Source organism: Artibeus jamaicensis, unplaced genomic scaffold (assembly GCF_021234435.1).
Source record: "Artibeus jamaicensis isolate MK-2021 breed Jamaican fruit bat unplaced genomic scaffold, CSHL_Jam_final contig_414, whole genome shotgun sequence".
In the NCBI taxonomy this organism is placed as follows: domain Eukaryota; kingdom Metazoa; phylum Chordata; class Mammalia; order Chiroptera; family Phyllostomidae; genus Artibeus; species Artibeus jamaicensis.
Genome location: NW_026521822.1, coordinates 6,619,323 through 6,641,452, shown reverse-complemented (window position 1 = coordinate 6,641,452; position 22,130 = coordinate 6,619,323). Strand labels below are relative to the sequence as shown.

Here is a 22,130-nt window from a genome sequence, read left to right as displayed (position 1 = left end):
GGAAAAGAATAAATGATCTCAGTGAGAACTTACAGAGAGTAAAAATTAAAAAGGAAATAAAACCCATAAAGAATCAGTCATAATGAAGACTATAATATCTAAAAGGAATACTATAGTAGAACAGATGCACATCAGATTAGATGAAACAGAGGACAGAATCAGTAATTTAGAGGACAAGTAACAGAAAACTCTCAAGCAGAGCAACAGAAAGAAAAAATATTTTAAAGAGGAAAGCCTAAGGGACCTCTTGGACAGCATCAACTGTAACAATATCTGCATCATAAGGGTACCAAAAGGAAAAGAGAGAACAAGGAATAAAGAACCTGTTTGAAAAAATAATGGTTGAAAACTTCTGTAACTTGATGAAAGAAAAAGACACGTAAGTCCAGAAGGCACAGAGAGTATCAGATAAAATGAACCCAAAGAGGTCCACACCAAGACACATCATAATAAAAATGGCAAAGGTTAAAGATAAAGAAGGAATCCTAAAAGCAGCAACAGAATGACAGTTACTTACCTGCATGGGAGCTTCCATTGGCTGTCAGCTGATTTCTCAACAGAAACACTTCAGGTCAGAGGGACTGAACATAACGAAAAGCAAGGACTCTCTACCTAGTACTTCTGGCCAAAATGAAGACATAGGTAGATATACTTTTTCTCCTCCCGCAACCAAAAGAAGGACAATAACAAAACATTTACAAAGAAGAAACAACCAGAATTGCCAGAAAATTGAATTGTATGCAAGTCCAACAACCAAGGAGTTAAAGAAGAAACATTCATTCAGACTAGTAAGAGGGGTGGAGATGGGCAGCTAGAGTAGAGAGGATGCCAGCAATGCAGCAGCTGGAGGACAAGGTGGGCAGAGCAGTGGCTGGTAAACCCAGTGGGCAGGGCAGCAGCTGTCAGTCTCACATTTGCATGTGGAGGAACACAGACCATGAAACCCACACTTCTAGCACATGAAAAGAAAGCCTCAGAACCTCTGGCTGTAAAAACCTGTGGGGGTTAAGGGGGCAGGAGAAACACCTAGCTTCACAGAAGAGTTTGTTGGAGAGACCCACAGGGTCTTTGAGCACACACAAACCACAAGCCACCCACCTGGGAATCAGCACCAGAAAGGCCCAATTAGATTGTGGGTACTGGGGGAAGTGACTGAAAACCAGCAGAGGGCCAAGCAAGTGGCATTACTCCCTGTTAGACACCTCCTACATATACAGTAACACAACCCAGCAAAGTGGGTTGCCTGTCCCTGGTGAATACCTAAGGCTCCGTCCCTTACAACATAACAGGTGCACTGAGACAAAAAAATATAGCCCAAATAAAAGAAAAGATCAAAACTCTAAAAATAGAACTAAGCAAGAAGGAGATAGACAACATATCAGATGCAGAGTTCAAAACACTGGTAATCAGGATGCTCAAAGAATTGACTGAGTATGGTTGCAAAATGGAGGAAAAAGTGGAGGCTATAAAAATTGAAAAACAGAAAAATGTATAGGGAATCAACAGTGAAGGGAGGAAAACCAGGACTCAAATCAACAATTTGGAACAGAAGGAAGAAATAAACATTCAACCAGAACAGAATGAATAAACAAGAATTCAAAAACATGAGAAGAGGCTTAGAAACCTCTGGGACAACTTGAAACGTCCCAATATCTGAATTATAGGGGTGCCAGAAAAAAGAAGAGGAAGAGCAAGAAACTGAAAACTTATTTGAAAAAAATAATGAAGAAGAACTTCCCCAATCTGGCAAAGGAAATAGACTTCCAGGAAGTCCAGGACGCTCAGAGAGTCCCGAAAAAGTTAGGCCCAAGAAGGAACACACCAAGGCTCATCATATTTACATTACCCAAGATTAAAGATAATGGGAGAATCTTAGAAGCAGCAAGAGAAAAGGAGACAGTTACCTACCAAGGAGTTCCCATAAGACTATCAGCTGATGTCTCCAAAGAAATCTTTCAGGCAAGAAGGGGCTGGCAAGAAGTATTCCAAGTTATGAAAGGCAAGGACCTACATCCAAGATGACTCTGTTCAGCAAAGGTATTATTTAGAATGGAAGGATAGATAAAGTGCTTCCCAGACAAGTTCAAGTGAAAGGAGTTCATCATCACCAAGACCTTATAATATGAAAGGTTAAAGGGACTTATTTAAAAAAAAGAAAATGGTTAAAATAAAGAGCAGTCAATTGACAACAAACTCACAACACTCAACAACTAAACCTAAAAACAAAAAACAAAATAAGCAAACAACTAGAACAGGAACAGAATCACAGAAATGGACATTACATGGAGGGTTATCAGCCAGGGGGGGTTGGGGGATGATGGGAGAAAAGGTACAGGGAATAAGAAGCATAAATGGTAGGCACATAAGATACAGGGAGAGGCTAAGAATAGTATATGAAATGGAGAAGCCAAGAACTCATACGTAAACCCATATGTAACTAAGGGAGGGGGGAATGCTGGTGGGAGGGGCAGTGCAGGGTGGTGGGGAATAATGGGGAGAAAAAATTGGACAAGTGTAATTGCATAATCAAGAAAAATACTTAAAAATAAAAATAAATTTAAAAATCTTTAAAAAATAAAAATAAATTTTAAAAAAACCTCCCAGCAAACAAGAGTCCTAGACTGGATAGCTTCACAGATGCTGTATGTTTAACAAACATTCAAATATAAACTAACACCTCCCTTTCTCAAACTGTTCCAAAGAATTCAAAAAGAGAGAAGACTCCCAAACTCATTTTATGAGGCCAGAATTATCCTAATTTCAAAACCAGATAAGGACCCTATAAAGAAAGAAAAATTTACACTAATATTGCCAATGAACATAGATGGACCCCCCTCCAATATTAGCAAACCAGATATCACAATACATTTAAAAGATCATGCACCAGGATCAAGTGCAATTTATTCCAGAAATGCAAGGTTGGCACAATATTCACAAACCAATACAAGTGATACACCAATAAAAAATTAAGGACGAATCACATGATTATTTCAGTAGATGTAGAAAAAGCATTTAATAAAATCCGGCACTGATTTATGTTAAAAACTCTTAGCAAAGAAAAAATAGAGGGAACATACTTCAACATAATAAAAGCCATACATGACAAACCCACAGCCAAAATCATGTTCAACAGGCCAGAACATTTGCCTTAAGATCAAGAACAAGACAGGGATGTCTCTTTTCACCATTCTTATTCAACATAGTACTGGAAGTCCTAGCCACAGCAAACAGACAAGAAGAAATAAAAAGCATCCAAATTAGAAAGGAAGAAGTAAAACTGTCATTCTTTGCTAACAAGATGATACTGTATAAAGAAAACACTAAAGAATCCACCAGAAAACTACTGGAAATGATAAATGAATTCAGTACAGTAGCAGGATACAAAAGTAATATTTAGGAATTGTTGAGATTTTTATATACCAATAATTAACTGTCAGAAAGAGAAACTAAGAAAAAAATCCTATTTACAATTGCAATAAAAAATAACATACCTAGAAATAAATTTAACCAAGGAGGTAAAAGACCTATACTCAGAAAATTATAGGTTATTAAAGAAAGAAATTAAGGAAGACACAAATAAATGGAAGCATATACCATGTTCATGGATAGGAAAAATTAACATCATTAAAATATCCATAGTACCCAGAGGAATCTATAGATTTAATGTAATTCCTATTAAAACACCAATGGCATATCTCATGGAACTACAAAAAATTCCAAAAATTGATATGGAATTGATGTGGTCTTTTGTGGAAAAGACCATAAATAGTCACAGCAATCTTGAGAAGGAAGAACAAAGTTGGAGGAATCACACTACCTGATATCAAACTATACTACAAGGCCATTGTTAGCAAAATAGCATGGTCCCAGCATAAAAACTGGCATCTAGATCAATGGAACAGAATAGGAAGCCCAGAAATAAACCCACACTTTTATGGTAAATTAATGTTTGACAAAGAAGGCAAGAACATACAATGGGGTAAAAAATGTCTATTCAATAAATGGTATTGGGAAAATTGGATAGATACATGCAAAACAAAACAAAATAACAATGAAACTAGACCACCTCTTTGCACTATGCACAAGTTAAGCCATGAAAGTCCTAGAAAAAACATAGGCAATAAAATCTCTTATACCAACATTTTTTCTGATATATCTCCTTGGGCTACAAAAGCAAATGATAAACAAATGGGACTACATCCAACTAAAAAGCATTTGCACAACAAAAGAAACCATCAACAAAATGAAAAGAAAACCTACTGAATGAGAGAACATATTTGCCAAAGATACATCTGATAAGGGGTAGTTTTCAAAATTTATAAAGAATCTGTACAACTATCTCACTACCAAGAAAACAAACAACCCAATTAAAAAATTGGCAAAGGACCTGAATTGACGGTTCTCCAAAGAGGTCATACAATTTGCCAATAGACACATGAAAAGATGTTCAACATCAGTAATCATCAGAGAAATGCAAATTAAAATCACAATGAGATATCACCTCACACCCGTCAGAATGGCTATCATCCATAAATCAACAAATGACAAGTGTTGGAGAGGATATGGAGAAAGAGGAACCCTTGTGCACTGTAAGTGGGAATGAAAATTGGTGCATCCATTGTGGAAAACAGTATGGAGTTTTCTTAAAAAATTAAAATTGGAACTGCCTTATGACTCAGCAATACTACTTATGGGAATGTATCCAAAGAAACTCAAAACATTAATTTGAAAGAATATATGCACCCTTATGTTCATTGCAGCATTATTTACAATAGCCAAGATCTGGAAGCAGCCCAAGTTTCCATCGGTAGATGAGTGGATAAAAAAGCTGTGGCACATTTACACAACGGAATACAAACTGACTGTAAAACAGAAGGATATCCTACCTTTGTGACAGCATGGATGGACCTTGAGAGTTATTATGGTAATTGAAACAAGCAAGTTAGAGAAAGAAAAATATCATATGATTTCTCTTATATGTGGAATCTAATGAACAAAATAAACTCACAAAATAGAAACAGGCTCAGATACAGAGAACAGACTGACACTTGTCAGAGGGGAGGGGTTGGGGAGCTGGGTAAAAAGGTAAAAAGACTAAGAAAAAAACCCAAACAGACACAAACAATAGTACAGTCAATGCCAGAGAGTAGAAGAAAGCAAATAGCAAAAGGAGGCTTAATTTTGGGTAGCAAGTACACGATTCAGTATAACGGTAGTATGTTATAGAGTTGTAGACTTGAAACCTGTCTGATTTATTAACCAATGTCACCCCCCAAAATTAAATAAATAAACAAAAAAAAAACCCAAATAAGTAAGAGACACCAAAGAAATCCCTCACTCCTTCATCATGTGCGGTGATAGTGAAAAGATGTTATCTGAGGAGTGGTCCCTCATGAGACACTGACTATGTCAATGCCTCGATCTTGGACTTCTCAGCTTTCAGAACCATGGGTAAAAATTTCTAGTGTGTATAAGCTACCTAGTTTATGCTTTCTCTGGTACAGCAGCCCAATGGACTAAGACAATTTCATGCAGTGCACTTACTGCATGAAAGTAAAGAATGTCATTCAAGTCTTAGATAAAATGTTACCTCAATATTGTTCACCCTCCCAACTCCTCCTAATGACGCCCACCATTCCTTAGACCAGTGGTCCCCAACCTTTTTGGCACCATGGACCAGTTCCATAAAAGACAATTTTTCCATGGAATGGGGCAGGGGATGGTGTCCAGATGATGCAAGCGCTTTACATTCAAGCTCTCCTCCTTCTGTGCACTGGGTTCCTAACAGGCCCAGCCTGGAACCAGTCCATGAACCAGAGGTTGAGGACCTCTGCCTTAGACTATTATCTGGTTTCTATTATATTCCTTTCTATTGGTACAGTACAGATTTAGACATTTAGAATTCTCACTAATTAAAATACACACGAACTGTGAAACACGTACTACCTGAAATCGGCATATTTATTTGTTGTTCAAAGAGGATGCAAGCTTCACATCAAAGAATTATTTGGCCTTAAAAGTCAGGGCTGAAAAGCCCTTACTTACATGTTTCCAGACTTACAGATCATTCTGAAGTCTCTGCAGAGAGGAAGATACTGGCCTGATTTTGTGGTACTGATAAAAGATAACTTTGGACCTTCCTTCCAGCACATTTCCTTTATCTTTATAAAAGCACATATTTTCAGTTACAGGTAGCAAATCATTTATGCCTTTTTCTCCACATCAGTTGCCCCTGGCATGTGAGTACCATGAGAATGACTTTGGGTACATTACCTGCTGCTCATGGAGAATCACCTGACCCTTGAGGGGATTTCCCAGGGGTGCCACTGTCACAAATGGCTGCCAAATTCCACTGGCGGTTCTTGGGAAGATGTCAAAAAAATCCACAAAGTAGCCACTTTTCCCAGCCATATTCATAAAGTATAAGGAAACAGGATTGCATGCAACTACATAGAGAGTATTTTCCTCATTTTCTGAAATGACAAAAAGGAGTTAATTTTGTAATCTGCAAGAGATTTTCTGACTGGTCAAAAGGTCCATTGGAAACTGAATCATGAAACTAAGAACACTTGGAAGTGAACAGATGATCTGTAGATATATTGATTAGACTGAAAAGACCATGAGCAGAATTTAGTTGCTGCTCTAAATGTAGATGGGACCATACCTATGTATTTGAGGAAGTATTTTGCCCCAAAGAATTCCATAATGTCTAATAATAATACCATTAAATATTTAATACTTCTCAATGCAGCAAATTTTTCCTTGTATGAAAGGAAAGTACTTTGTGCTTCAATAATTGGCTGTTTTATTTTATTGTTCATTTAGATGAACAAAAACTGGTCAACAGCTACCTGCTAATCTTGCATTTCTTAGATAATTACTAGATCCTCAAGCTTTTCTCTCTCTTTTTTTTTAAAGATTTTATTTATTTATCTTTAGAGGGGAAAGGAAGGAGACAGGGAGAGAAATATCAATGTATGGTTTCCTCTCATGCATCCCCTGCTGGGAACTAGTCAGCAACCCAGGCATGTGCCCTGACTGGGAATTGAACTGTGGTTGTTTGGTCCACAGGCAAGCTTTTCTTGCCATAAATAAGTAATTCTACATTTTACCCTTAGCTTTATGGATATAATTTTCCAAAATTTTGTTTATCTTTTGAATATTTCTTATAAAATCCCCATCCCTTCTCATTATATACACTCAAAAATGTGTAACTGTGTATGGTGATGCATGTTAACTAGACTTATTGTGGTGATCATTTCACAGTATAAATACCAAATACTTATATTGCATTCTTGAAACTAATACAATGTTATATATCAATTATTATTCAATAAAAAACAAAATCTCTGTATTTTCAATCTGAGTACTTGACTAGGTCGATTTTCTGAATTCTCTATCAGTGCTTCTTCAACTATTAAAGTATATTGAATCACAAGGGATCTAAAGAAAATGTAGATTCTGACTGAGTAGGTCTGAGGTGGGTTTAAGATTCAGCCTTTCCAACAAGCTCCCAGGAGATGCCAATGCTGTTGGTTTGAGGGCCTCACTTTGAGTAGTCAGTCAGGCCATAGACTGTTTCCCATAATCTCTACCTATGGCATGGGATTAAGTTGCTTTTGCATAATAAATGGTTATCATCACTGCTCCTCATCCAGGTATCTATTTGACAGAGGTCATATTTTCTGAACTTCAAATTAAGACATAAAATACAAGGTCTGTCCAGAAAGTATCTGGTCATGTAATATGAAAAAGAGACATGTATTAAAGAAGATATAAGATACAAGAAATATTGTACACAGGACAATGATGCCTCAGTCCCCTTCCAACTAAGCACCTTGGGATCTTACAGAGTTCTCCCAATCACCATCAGCTGCCATGTTGTGTTTTCCTGAATCTCATTAATGGTCTGAAGTCTCTTCCCTTTCAAAGGTGATTTTTGTTTTAGGAAAAGCCAGAAGTTGCAGGGTACCAAATCTGGGCTATAGGAGGGCCTAGTCACCTGGGTGATTTGATGTTATGCCAAAAAAACCTCTGCACAAGATGTGATGCATGAGCAGGTACGTCATTGTGATGAACCTGCCAATCACCAGTTGATCATAGCCACAGCCTTCTGAATCATCTGAATAGTTTCCACAGAGGACTGTTCAAGCTTAATGCAAAATCTGATGCAGATTCATTGCTCTATTCCCTCAGTTATTTTATTTTTAAAAATATTTTGTTGATTATGCTATTACAGTTGTCCCATTTATCTCTCCCATTTATTACCCTCCACCCTGTACCATCCCTCCCATCATCATTCCCCCACCTTAGTTCCTGTTCATGTATCACATATAAAGGTTCTTTGGCTTCTTCATTTCCCATACCTCCGCCTGTCTATTTTGTACCTGTCATTTGTGCTTCTTATTCCTTGTACCTTTCCCCCCATTCTCTCCCCACCCCTTACCTGCTGATAACCCTCCACATGATCTCCATTTTTGTCATTCTGTTCCCATTCTGGATGTTTGCTTATTTTGTTTTTAGGTTCAGTTGTTTGAGTGTTGTGAGTTTGTTGTCAATGGACTGTTCTTCATTTTGACCATTTTCTTTTCTTAGATAAGTTCCTTTAACATTTCATATTATAAGGGCTTTGTGATGATTAATTCCTTTCACTTGACCTCGTCTGGGAAGCACTTTATCTGTCCTTCCATTCTAAATGATACCCTTGCTGAACAGAGTCATCTTGGATGTAGGTTCTTGCCTTTCATAACATGGAATACTTCTTGCCAACTCCTTCTTTTTTTAAATATATTTTATTGATTATGCTATTACAGTTGTCCCATTTCCCCCTTCATTCCCCTCCACCCTGCACACCCCGTCCCACCCACATTCCCCCCTTTAGTTCATGTCCATGTGTCTTAACCATGTCCATGGCCTCCCCCTATTTTCTACCTACCGTCTATGCTACTTATTCTCTGTACCTTTTCCCACTCTCCTCCTCCCACTCCCCTGTTGCTAACTCTCCATGTCATCTCCATTTCTGTGTTTCTGTTCCTGTTCTAGTGGTTTGCTTAGTTTGCTTTTGTTTTAGATGTGGTTGTTAATAACTGTGAGTTTACTTTATTTTTACTGTTCATGTTTTTTATCTTCTTTTTCTTAGATAAGTCCCTTTAACATTTCATATAATAAGGGCTTGGTGATGATGAACACCTTGAACTTGACCTTATCTGAGAAGCACTTTATCTGCGTTCCATTCTAAATGAAAACTTTGCTGGATAGAGTAATCTTGGATGTAGGTCCTTGCCTTACATGATCGGGAATTCTTTCCAGCCCCTTCTTGGCTGCATGGTCTCTTTTGAGAAATCTGCTGACAGTCTGATGGGAACTCCTTTGTAGGTGACTGTCCCCTGATCTCTTGCTGCTTCTAGAATTCTCTTCTTCATTTTAACCTTGGGTAATGTAATTATGATGTGCCTTGGTGTGTTCCTTCTTGGGTCCACCTTCTTTGAGACTCTCCAAGCTTCCTGGACCTCCTGGAAGTCTATTTCCTTTGCCAGATTGGGGAAATTCTCCTTTATTATTTGTTCAAATAACTTTTCCACTTGTTGCTCTTCCTCTTCCCCTTCTGGTACGCCTATAATTCAGATGTTGGAACGTTTAAAGATATCCTGGAGGTTCCTAAGCCTCTCCTCATTTTTTTTTGAATTATTGTTTCTTCATTCTTTTCTGATTGGATGTTTCTTTCTTCCTTCTGGTCCACTCCATTGATTTGAGTCCCAATTTTCTTCCCATCACTATTGGTTTCCTGTGCATTTTCCTTCATTTCACTTAGTGTAGCCTTCATTTTTTCATCTAATTTGCAACAAAAATCAACCAATTCTGTGAGCATCCTGATCACCAGTGCTTTGAACTGTGCATGTAATAGGTTGGCTATCTCTTGGTTGCTTAAAAGTATTGACTGTAGGGCTTTGATCTGTTCTTTGGTTTGAGCCATTTTTTTTTTGGGGTGGGGGGCATCTGGTCGAGCCTGTTATCTTGAGAGGTGGAGCCTTAGGTGTTCACTGGGGGTGGGCAACCCATGTTTCTGGGTTGTGACGCTGTATGTGGGGGCGGGGTCAGAGAGGGAACAACAGCGCTTGCTTTCTCTCGGAGATCAGTCCCTTCTGCCACTTCCCACAAGCAAACTGGGCCCTTCTGGTGCTGGATTCTGTGTGGGCGGGCTTGTGTACATTCTAGAATTCTGTGGGTATCTCCAAATTCTCCTGTGAGTCTGGGAGTCTCTCTTGGCAACTCAACCCCCAGAAGTGTTTTCAATTGGTGCTTTTAGGCTTTATTTCCTGGTGCTAGAGCCCTGGGTTGTGGGGTCTGTCTTGCTGCCTGTGTGCAAATGTGTGACCACAGTCAGCCAGCCACCTTGTGGGCTTCACTGGGTCTGCTCGTTGCCTCCCCGTATCCAGGGTCTTCTAAGCGACTGCTTGTGCACCCAGGTCCACCAGCCATCATTTTTTCCTGTCTCAACCCCTCTCCTCTGGCCGCTGACTCTGCCCCTCTTACTGGTCTGGATGAATGGTTGTCAGACTTCCATATAGTTCAATTTTCTGTTAGTTCTGGTTGTTTTTTTGGTTGTTTCTAAATTTTTGTTGTCCTTAATTTTGGTTGTGTGAGGAGCCACACTGTGTCTACCTATGCCTCCATCTTGGCCAGAAGTCTTGCCAGCCCCACTTCTTGCCTGAAAGGTTTCTTTGGAGAAATCAACTGATAGTCTTATGAGAACTCTTTGGTAGGTAACTGTCTCCTTTTCTCTTCCTGCTTTTAAGATTCCCTCCTTCTCTTTAATATTGGGTAATGTAATTATGATGTATCTTGGTGTATTCCTCCTTGGGTCCAACTTCATTGGGACTGTTAGGGCTTCCTGGACTTCCTAAAAGTTTATTTCCTTTGCCAGATTGGGGAAGTTCTTCTTCATTGTTTTTTCAAGTAAGTTTTCAGTTTCTTGCTCTTCCTCTTCTCCTTCTGTCCAATTCAGATATTGGAATGTTTCAGGTTGTCCCAGAGGTTTCTAAGCGTCTTCTCATTTTTTTTGAATTCTTGTTTCTTCATTCTGTTCTGGTTGAATGCTTATTTTTTCCTTCTGTTCCCATTGATCTGAGTCCTAGTTTCCTTCCCATCACTGATGGTTCCATGTACATTTTTCTTTATTTCAATTTTCTTTGTTTTCAATTTTCTTTTTTTCACTTTTCCCTCCATTTTGCAGCCATACTCAACCATTTCTGTGAGCATCCTGATTACCAGTGTTTTGAACTCTGCATCTGATATGTTGGCTATCTCCTTGTTGCTTCACTGTATTTTTAGAGTTTTGATCTGTTCTTTTATTTGGGCTATATTTTTTTGTCTCAGTGCACCTGTTGTGTTGTAAGGGGTGGAGCCTTAGATATTCACCAAGGGGCAACCCGCTTTACTGCTTTGTGCCTCTGTATATGTGGGAAGGGTCCGAGAGGGAACAATGCCACTTGCCCAACTCTCTGACAGCTTTCAGTCACTTCCTCTGCTACCCACAAGCAAATTGGGCTCTGCTATTGCTAATTCCATGTGGGTAGGTTCATATACATTCTAGGACCCTGTGGGTCTCCAACAAACTCTCCTATGAGGCTGGGAGTTTTTCCTGCCACCTAAATCCCCCACAGGTTTTTGTATTCAGAGGTTTTGAGGCTTTATTTTACTGTGCTAGAACCCTGGTTTGCATGGTCTGTCTTGCTCCCCTCCTGATTTATTTGCACGCAACTATGGGACTGCCCACCCCGCCAGCCTCCTCCTCACCCTCCCTAGTCTGCCAGCTGCCACCTTGCTAGACATCCTCTCCACCTTGGCTGCCCTTCTCTACCCCTACTACTGGTCTGGATGACTGTGTCTTTTTTAACTCCTTCATTGTCAGACTTCTATACACTTCGATTTTCTGGCAGTTCTGGTGATTTTTTGTTTTTAACTTTATTGTTCTTCTTTTGATTATATAAGGAGGCAAAATGTATCTATCTGCACTTCTACCTTAGCCAGAAGCACTCTCATTCATTCTGAACAGCCACCCAGTAGACGCAGTACATTGAGTGGTGTCTACCACCCTGCTGACTAATACAGTGAAGTTGTTATTGTTCATGCATGCACATTCCAGTCCAATATCCTTGGCTGCCAGGTAACAGCAATGTTGTGTGAAATGTCCTTGTTATATTAAGAATGGCTGTACTTTTTCTGGACAAGCCTTGTATGCCAAGATGTAACATTTGGAATTATCCTAGAAAATTTGGGGCATATGTAAACATATATTGTTTGTGTGTGTGTGCCACATCTACAAAGACCAAATATTATATACAATGATATAGAAATTTTAAATAAAATAGCTAACATTGATAAGAAACATAAATCATTGGAAACTGCAGAAGAAGACATTATTTAGGAGACTGGTTCTGTTATAGTTCCAAATATCAGATAGAACTACATAATTTATAATTTAAAAATCTTTTTAATGTTTCCATTATCAGCACAAATCAGTTCACCTCAGCATTTACTGAGTACTTTTGCACACAGTATAAGCTACCAGGGAATAGAGTAAAACTATTAACACAAATGCAGTTACATTTATTAACTGGTCTCTCAATTTGCAAGCATTAAGTGATGTGTGGTCTTTGGCTCAAACATATCTATCTATATCTATAGTTATAGCTGTATCATCTGATTTTAATGCAAGAAAATGTATTACAAAATGTATTTTGTATTACAAATACAGAATAAGTAAAAAACAAGAAAACAACAAAAAACTCAGTTTGCAAATGTGGACATTACTGAAGTAAAGAGTTAAATTATATACAGGACAGAAAAGGAGCTTCATATTTTAAGGGCCAGTTCTGACTAACTGGTAGCAGCTGCCTGGAATGTTTGCTGAGAACTGTGACAAGGTTTAATGAGAAAAGTGCTGCACCTGATTAGTGAAGCCTGTCACAGGCAATGAAACACAGGCTCACAGCATGCTTAATTACAATCTCTAAATATGAGACAAAGGCCAAAGTTTACACCATATCCCAAAAATCCATACTTACTCTCTACTAATAAAAGCACCAATCCGTTAACAACAACAACAAAAAAAACCCTGTACATTTTCAAAGTGTGTATTTTTATTCAACATAGCTGATTTTAGGAATAAACAATATCTATAGAACTTAAAGGAACAAAACTTGCATATAAATGTTCACTTAAACAATCCCCATCTTAGTTGTTAGAGACAACTTCCCCGTTTTCACTTCTGTTTACATCATTTTAATAATTGCCATTAATTGAAAAGCTTCTGCCAAAATAATTGTACCAGGGCACATTGCATGAATCAGTAGGTAATGGCAACAGTCCAGAAATGTAGACACCAAAGGTTCACATCCTTTCTTTGCCATCCTTTACAATGAGAAGTTTAATGACTGCAAATCATTCCAGCCCTGCTTCCGTGGTTCATGCAATCACCAAACTGGAATCCCAGCCAAAAAATTCAATGTTTCTCCTTTTCCTTTTTCCCTTCTATTTTTAGCACATGCCTGGGTGTGTTTAACTTTGTGCTACAATTGTAATGAGAAACAGACACATGCATACAGACTTAGCAGTGCTTATGTCGGTTCCACAACAGTATTTTGTTAGGTTGTTATAGGAAATGAGTTTTAAATTATACCTAATTGCTATCCAATCCAAGAATGACAGTTACTGAGTCTATGCCATAGACTCTATGGACTTCTTGATATCTAGAATCCCACCTTTTAAAAAACCAATGCATGATGGAAAAAATAATCAAATGAATAAACTGACATACCATGTGATATAGCAACGTCACAGATTATGTTAATTTCATCCAACGGCAACTTCCAGGAGGCACATTCTTCAGTGAAGGTTTGAGATCTTCCTTCATGCCTTTCTATTGGATACTCCTGTATGTTTATAAGTGCTGGGCCCTATAATTAAGTAGTTATTTGAGTTAAGAAATTTGGGTAGTTACCAATGTAGAAAAGTGATAGTTCTTCCAAAATATAGAATTTAAATTCAAATAATATCATGATGTATCTCTTCTTATTTTATCAATTGGCTTGGTACTTATAACAATAATAATAACAACATAAAATGGCATTATAAATGTTTCCACATGTGCTGTTATTTAATTTCTTACTTTTTCATTTTACTCATAAAATATGCCATATGTAAAATCCCACACTATTTCTCATTTCATTTCTTTCTAAGGCAAGAGCAACTTTTGAACTCCAATTATTGGGACCTAGAGAAGTCCAAACAAGGAGAATAATTTGTAAATCAATGAACCAGCACCTGATATAATTCCATTGTAAAGAACGATTACTGCATCATTACATAGAATGTAATGGCTAAACCTGGGTCTTAGAAATAAAATATAAAAAACAATGACAATTGAAATTAAAAACAACTTCCCAATAACCACTAATGTTAAGTATAAAAGGTACAATATTTCACACATGGTAAATATCATTCAATAGAAATATAAGCAGAGGAACGAATTTAATAATATGATTAGTATTAGTGCAGGGTACTTAGATATGATGTCCTGGAAGGATTATATAGATGTAACTAAAATTTCAATGATTTGTATGCCTTCCAGTCAGTCCTTAATTATTCAAATATATTTTGGTTAGATATTTACTATTGAGGCTTCCATGCTCCTCTCACCCTTTGGGATTAGTCCCTATCTCAGGAGCAGGAAGACTAGAAACTACATTCCTTATACTCCCTTGCAGCAAGGGTTCCAGATGTGATTTAGGTTCTGCCAATAAAATGCACTTGCATGAGATTTGGAAGGCAGAAGAGGTGGAAGTCAACTTCCTGCAGTTGTAGTTGACAAGAAGTCTCTGACAAATATGAACAGTTAGATTCTATGCTCTACTGCAGGCACTGATGCACTGTGGCCCACAAGGCAAGTCTGGCACACTGGCTGCTTTTGTAAGTGAAATTGTACTGGAACACAGACACACTCATTTGTTAATGTATTGTCTAAGGCTGCTATTATGTTACCATGGCAGAGTTGAATAGTTGTGACAGAATCTGTATAGCCATAAAGCCTAAAATATTTACTGCCTAATTTTTTACAGAAAAAGTTCGCTGATCTCTTTTTACTGTGTAGCTCTCAGCAACATGGATGGTAGCAGAAACAGAAACAGTGATCTTGAAACTAAAAGTCCAGTGGTGGCCCCTACACTTTTGTCCCTCCTGCCCTTTGTAATGATTTTATAAGCATCTAATTCCCTACAGTAAATCCGTTTTTGCTTGAAATACATAGACCAACTAGTGACTGATACTCCTTTCCTTTACCTTTTTACATGAATATGAATATCATGGAGTAATATCCTAGGACCCTGTCCTAGGATAACATACAAGATACACAATTTCCCCAAAATACAAGTTAACTTTAAGGAATTCTACTGACCATTATCAAATGCCTAAAATGAGTCCCTCAGAGGCCAGACTGGCTTGAGAATTACAGCAGATGTTAAATCAAATCCTAAATAACATCAGAACCAGACATTTCTGAGCTTGTATGAATTTTATCTAGTAAAGATATATAAAAATCTGTAACATTCAATATTTTGGGGGGATACTAACCCCTTACAAATGTATTGGTGAATATGTACTCCCATTCAGTGGGTTGTCTTCCCATTTTGTTTGTGAAAATTGTTTACAAAGATAAGTCCCTAGGCAGTTGGTTGGAAATCTCAATACATTCCTTGGAAATGGGCACCATAAATAAAGATATGCTTCCTTGACCTACCACTGAACATTTCCACTTTTTCTTTTGAACAGTAAAAGAACATTCAATATTTTAATGAAGAAATAACATCAACCTTTATGTCTATATGATGAGTTTCTGCTGGACACAACAGTTTTTGCATTCCACTTCTTGACTGGCCAATTGTCCAGTAGCCCATGAACGTCTGCTCGGGCAGAGGCAATCTGTCAAGGATGATTTAAAAAGTAAACATTCCTTTTTGTTTTAGTCATAGGAAAACATAATGAGCCATCTATTATCATCTACACAAATAAACTTGAAGAATGGTTTACTTAGAATTTGTTTTCACTTTATTAAAAGTCTATAAAACCAGCCCTGGATGGTGTAGCTCAGTGGATTGAGCACGAGCCTGCGAATCAAACGATCACAGTTCGATTCCCAGTCATGGCACATGCCTGGGTTGCAGGCCAATTCCCACCAGGGGACACATGAGAGGCAACCATACATTGATATTTCTCTCCCTCTCTCCTTCCCTTCCCCTCTAAAAATAAATAAATAAAATCTTTTTTAAAAAGTCTATAAAACCATGTTTATTTAAAATGCACTTCAAAAAAAGATTCCACATTTCAAAAACTCAGAAGATAAAAATACTATTGTTTTTACCTTTATGACAAATATAATTGACTACATATTTTTTTTCTTGAGTTGGTAAAATATTTAGCAATTTGACATCCAAATTCCCAGCAGAGCTTAGAAAAGATTTGGGGGGGGGGGAGGAGTAATCTATCAATTTTTAGTATATTCTTTTAAATTTGGAATGGAAAAATAAATAGTATACAATACTACCAGTCACATGTTTGTAAGTTGAAGAAGGCATGTCTCATAGACTCTATTTTAGCACCTAATTTTTTATACTTTCAATTGAAATAGTAAATACAGAAACATTCCCATAAATGTGTCACTTACTCCTCAACATACGAGTACCCAAAGATACAGAGCATCAACAGCACCCAGAAAGCCTCTCAGGGCTACTTTGGTCATTCTACTCACCAAGGGAGCTCCTAACCTGATTTCTAATGAAATTATTTTCAGTTTAGATTTCATTTTAATTTAAAATCATCTTTAAATAAAGTGACTTGCAAAAACACATATGGCAATGCTAAAGTATAAAATCACAGATAAATTTTTGAGAATAAAGTCTTCGTTTTTAAATCATACTATCTTTTCTTTGAATCTTTAAAAAGGAACCATCAATCTGTCATTTAATTCATTATAAATTTCTTATTCCATGATAAGCTAAGGCAAACAATGATTCAGAATTAAATTTCTTTTAAAATAATGCATATGAAGCTATAAATTGAAATGCATGCTTGGAATGAATTTGATGATGATTAAAAGTACAGATTTATATTTAGAAATCATTTTATTTTCAGTAAGAGAAGTCTGACACAATATTTCCATATGCTTGATAAGACCATGTAAAGCTCAGACTTTTTTTTTTGCATAAAATAAGAGATTCAAGCATTCTGATAGCATATGCTCTTTGGCCCTTTGGAATATTTATGATTAACAAAAAAGAAAAAAATTACATTGAAATTCTCTGATGCCATCTGACAGAAATCTCTTAATAGGAAGTAGGTGATTTTTGTATCTGTCACCTTAAATATATTTTAAATTGTTCTGATTGGTCACTCACTTTCATGTTTTACTGGAAATGAGGTAGAAAGGGCACTGAGAAAGGGGACTTATTATTATTGTGTTCCCTCTATTAAGTGTAATAAAGATCTTGAAAACATTTCATAAACTGGGTCTTTCCTTACTTAGAAAATAAACTATTCTTCACTTGCTTTCAGCAGTTTACCAAAGGAGAATTGGGTCTCCATATGTCTAAGGAGATAAATGAAATAAGGAGACATACTTAATTCCCCTTTAGCATAGAAGACTTAGTACAATAGAATGCTGGAGACGTGGGTTCTTGTTTTAGTTTTTCTAGCAACTGGATCTGCAGAATTTGGAGAGGAAAATTTGGCTTATGTCTCTGAGCGTTAATTCCTTCCCTTGTGAAATCAAGGGGAAGATCTGCAAGGTTCCTTAGAGGTTGGGGAGTCTCTGGTGATCACTGAAGCGAGTAGAGGGGAGTGTCAGTAGTAGATTCAATAGCCTTGCCTTACCTTGGTGCTCTGGAGTGAAAATAGACAATCGAAACAAAAATATCTATACCTAACAATTGAATAGGTACCCTAAAAGACAGGCATGCTTTATAAATTAACTTTTAATAATAAGTTCTAAATACATCTCATTCTTTGAAGACAACAGTTATACAGTTTGCAATTTAACTATGTTTCTTAACAGGCAGAGAACTGCTTAATAAAAATGATCCTTGATTGATAGGCTAATATGTTGCCTAAAATTGATCTCTTATGTCCTTTAATAATCATAAAAATGTCATACAGATGCTAAAAAAAACACACTTCATCCATCTGAGAAAAAGTAACTTGACCGAGCATCTAGTTTTTACTAACAATTCCAGAGATGTTCATTAAATCTGGTTTAACTTGCCAACTCATTCTAAATAGTCATGGGAATTACAGGCTGCCTTATAAAGAACCTATCCACATGGTATGGGGAGTGTAGCCCAGTCTCTACTTGGAAAGGCCAGTGGGGAGTGAGGTTGGCACACAGGACCCACACCCACAGATAGGTTTTCCCATAGGGAATCAGGCCTGCGTTGTACCTAGGCTGCTAAGAGACTTGCTTTTGCTAAAACTCCCTCACCCTGGATTGAGGCAGGGAATGTTTACTGCATAACTTTAATTTCCCAAAGTCTGTGCTGAACCTCCCAAGTATGGAGTGTAACCAGTTCATCCACTTTTCCCCTTGATCTGCAACACCCTTCTCTTTGAAGTAATTAGCAACATTCTTTGTTATCTGTAAAAGGTAATCACCTACAATGAACCTGTGCATAGTAAATGAGGACCATCCTCAGCGTAATGTACCCAGAAAAGTAATAAAAGCCTGTCTAGTCAAGGGTCAGGGCCCTCTCTCTGACTTAGAGATTAGCCATGCTACCCCTTTTTCTCCGCAGGACTTCTGTAGTTCGTGTGAATTTGTTCGTTGCAGGCACAACACATGGACCCTGCCAGCCAGGGCCTGCATCACTGCCTGGGTTCCATATAAAAGAAGCACTAGCTGGTTGGCAGGGTGTGAGAAGGACGTTCAGGTACCCCATATAGAATCTATTCCAAAATCACATAAGACGCTATGTATGGGCACTCACAACTTACAACCAAAAGTCACATTTGCAAAGTGTTCTGGAGTTGCTCAAACTGGCTTCATGCAGCTCAGTGTAACATGAAATGTTGCTTCCAGACTTTTCCAGTGGGCTCCAGGCTGGCCAACTGAAGTAAACCAAAGCCCCTCATTTATTTTCCACTACTAAGCCCTCCTAGTAATCTGTGGAAAAATTAGATGGTCACTAACTCTTTCCCCTTCAATAAGTTACTAATCAAGGGAAAAGAGAAGCACTAAAACTGGACACACGAGCAAGCTTTGAATTTGAAGCATAATCAACACTAACTTGGAGAGAATGCTAAACTAATAACCAGTTAGCAAAATATCCTATATTCCATTATTAAAACATGTCATCCAATACCAACCAGACTTAAGTAGTTACAGCTGATTGGACTGAAACAACAATGGTATTTTCCATGGTTTTAAGATTCTGTCACTTGTTTTGTTTAACTTTGTTAAAGTTCGAGCAGGAATGGTGTCTGGATTTAATTTTAAAGGGGAGAAGGACAAATTTAAGGTCTATAAATAGCACTACTTTTTATCTTCATTGTCATTCATGAATTTATGTCTTCTTAAAACAATGAAGTATTTTAATTCATATCTTGTGATGTTTCTTAATGCTTTGTGGAAGTATTAACAAAAATCTGGAAGTAAAAATTTTAACGCTTCATGAGAATGGTGAATATTGAAATCATGACTCAGGTCAAATTATAGCTCTTGCACAGTTACAAAAAAAAAGTTTTTTTAAAGCATGTATAACATGACACATATGAACACCAAAGTCAAGTAATACAGTCTGAAAGACATGCAAGGGATTAGTCTAAGATTGTTTCCATAAAGAGGTGAGCGGGGGTTTTAAAGAGTATGTTATGGCAAATTTCTGACTTCTTTGAACATTTGCCAGTACTATTTCTGGACTATGAAAGAAACACATGAAACAGATTTGGATCTTTCTAGGGGCATTATGTAATGGGAAGTTGTTGACATACCTATTATCAACAATTCTTAAAACATTTCCTTACCACAAGAACTACTAATTTTCATGGGAATAAAGGAACCCTTCAGGGTAGTTCCATTAACTCTCAAAAAACCCACCAATTGTTACCATTTTTGAGAAGAAAAAGAACAACTCCAATTTTAGCAGGCCTCACTCATTTCTAATGTTTTAAATTTAACCTCTAGTACCAATTAAGGTGGATTGTCCGGCTGAGTTTACTGGGGCCTGAAGAGAATAACCCAGAAAAATATTCTCACCTGTGGCTCTTACCCCTTCCTTTCACACTACAGCCAATTTACACCTTTGCCACCTCAAACGGCTACTGGCTAGTCCTGAACATGCTATGCACAGTCATGCTTCTATGAGCCCATTACCTCTGTCTAGAATTCCTTTCTGCTATTGTGTCTTTCATGAAATTCTCATTCTTAAAGCCTAATTCAAATATCACTTCTCTTTGCATCCCTCTTGCATGCTTCTTTCTGGGAAGAATGCATCTCTTGTTCTTCTGGGATACCGCTGTGAATTCGCACTCGTGAGATAGAGTTCTATATAATCGGCAACTTTCAAATTTGTGACCTAATAGAGAATAAAAGTTTTTGAGATCAAGGTCACAAGTGAATTTAGGAAATTCCTCATATTTTTATTTAAGATAAAAATTTTAAAGCCCAGCACACTAAATTAAAATAGAAAATACCCTTTAAACACTTTAAGTTAGCAATAATGGATGGGTATTACTATTCCCAGTTAACCTCCTTTTTACTAGAAACTTCCGAATCTCCCTCCCCTATAGTCTCACATATTGCTGATGAATGAGGATGTGTCTGTTGTTTCTTTCTGTTCTTGGTTCTGCATGGACACATGGCTTCCACTTTATAACTTAGACTTGTGCGGCTCTGCCACCTAAGCCCTGTCAAGGCCACAGAAATGAAGAGTAATTTGGATGCATGATATGTGAAAAGATTTGGGGAACTTGCTATTATTCTTAGCTGACACTTTTCGAATCTAATACCCAACCAACATCCAAAAGGGCACTGTGCAGGCTAGTGCTGCTGCCCAGTGTCCCTCCATCCAAGCAGATGTCGTCAGCTTGCTCCACAGCTCTGGCTTGCCTCCTCCTCACAGAAGGTGCCAGACTACAGCTCTGGGCCTGCATTTCCTTGATCTCATCTTCAAGTTTCACCGCAAAACCTTTTCTTTTTCTGCCATCTGCTTTATTAACCACATTTAAGTATTTTTTAATCTTAAATTCTTTCTTTTTCTAATTGTCCACATTAAAAATGACTGGGACTAAAACTCTTCCAGTTGTAAATTTTCCCAGGGGGAGAAAAAAAAACTGTATTTCTTTCTCACAAGGACTGAAAGAATGTGAATGGGAACCCTACTGTGAATGTAGCTTTGAATATAACATTGCATAACAAGGTTGTAGTTTACATGCTGTCTCAACCAGACTGTCAGTTCACTGGGGGGAGGCTTACAGCTCACTCAATGGATCTCTGACACTCAGAGTCCATCCGTTTTGCCACCTAAATATCTCTCATGTCCCTTTTCATTCTCACTGTGACAGTGTAAGCCCCATAGTTCACAGCATCAGATTCTTCTAGCTGTACCCATAGGTCTTCCCTGCCTTCAGTTTCACTGCCTTTCAGTTTATCTCCTTTAGAAAACCACAAAAGGTCTTTCCAAATTATGAATCTGACCATGACACAATCTGGTTTAAATTTTTCTATGATTTCCCAAACTCTTCTCTCCTGTTTAGCCTTACCACACTTCACTTAATCCTTAATTTTTGTCATTGAACTATTTGCAATTTCCAAAATGCACCACACCCTCTTAAAACTCTACTTGTAGTTTTTCTCCTCTTTTGTTTGCCTGGAGAACACCTAGTAATCCTTAAAAGATTTGGGTTGGTTATCCCGACGCTCCCCTGGGTCAGAAGGCACTAATCCTCATTTTCATTCTCTCTTGTGTGGCTCTCACATGACACAAGTCACTCTTTACGTGAGTGCTTTCCCAATTAACAGTGACCTCCTTGAAAGTAGGTATTGAGCCTTCCTCACCTTTATACTTCTGACTCCCTACCTAGTGTTT

The 22,130-nt window shown here is 37.7% G+C and overlaps 1 protein-coding gene across 3 annotated transcripts in view; it reads right to left on the bottom strand.

Moving 5' to 3' along the window:
- Window positions 1-22,130, bottom strand: part of VWA8 (von Willebrand factor A domain containing 8) — a 459,390-nt gene that overhangs the window by 163,300 nt on the left and 273,960 nt on the right. For all 3 annotated transcript variants that reach the window (XM_053665428.1, XM_053665429.1, XM_053665427.1), the window contains 3 exons: window positions 15,870-15,978; window positions 13,820-13,958; window positions 6,274-6,473 (listed from right to left, as the gene is read on the bottom strand). In XM_053665428.1, coding sequence (XP_053521403.1) covers window positions 6,274-6,473; window positions 13,820-13,958; window positions 15,870-15,978 — 448 coding nt within the window. The remainder of the gene's footprint in view (window positions 1-6,273; window positions 6,474-13,819; window positions 13,959-15,869; window positions 15,979-22,130) is intronic.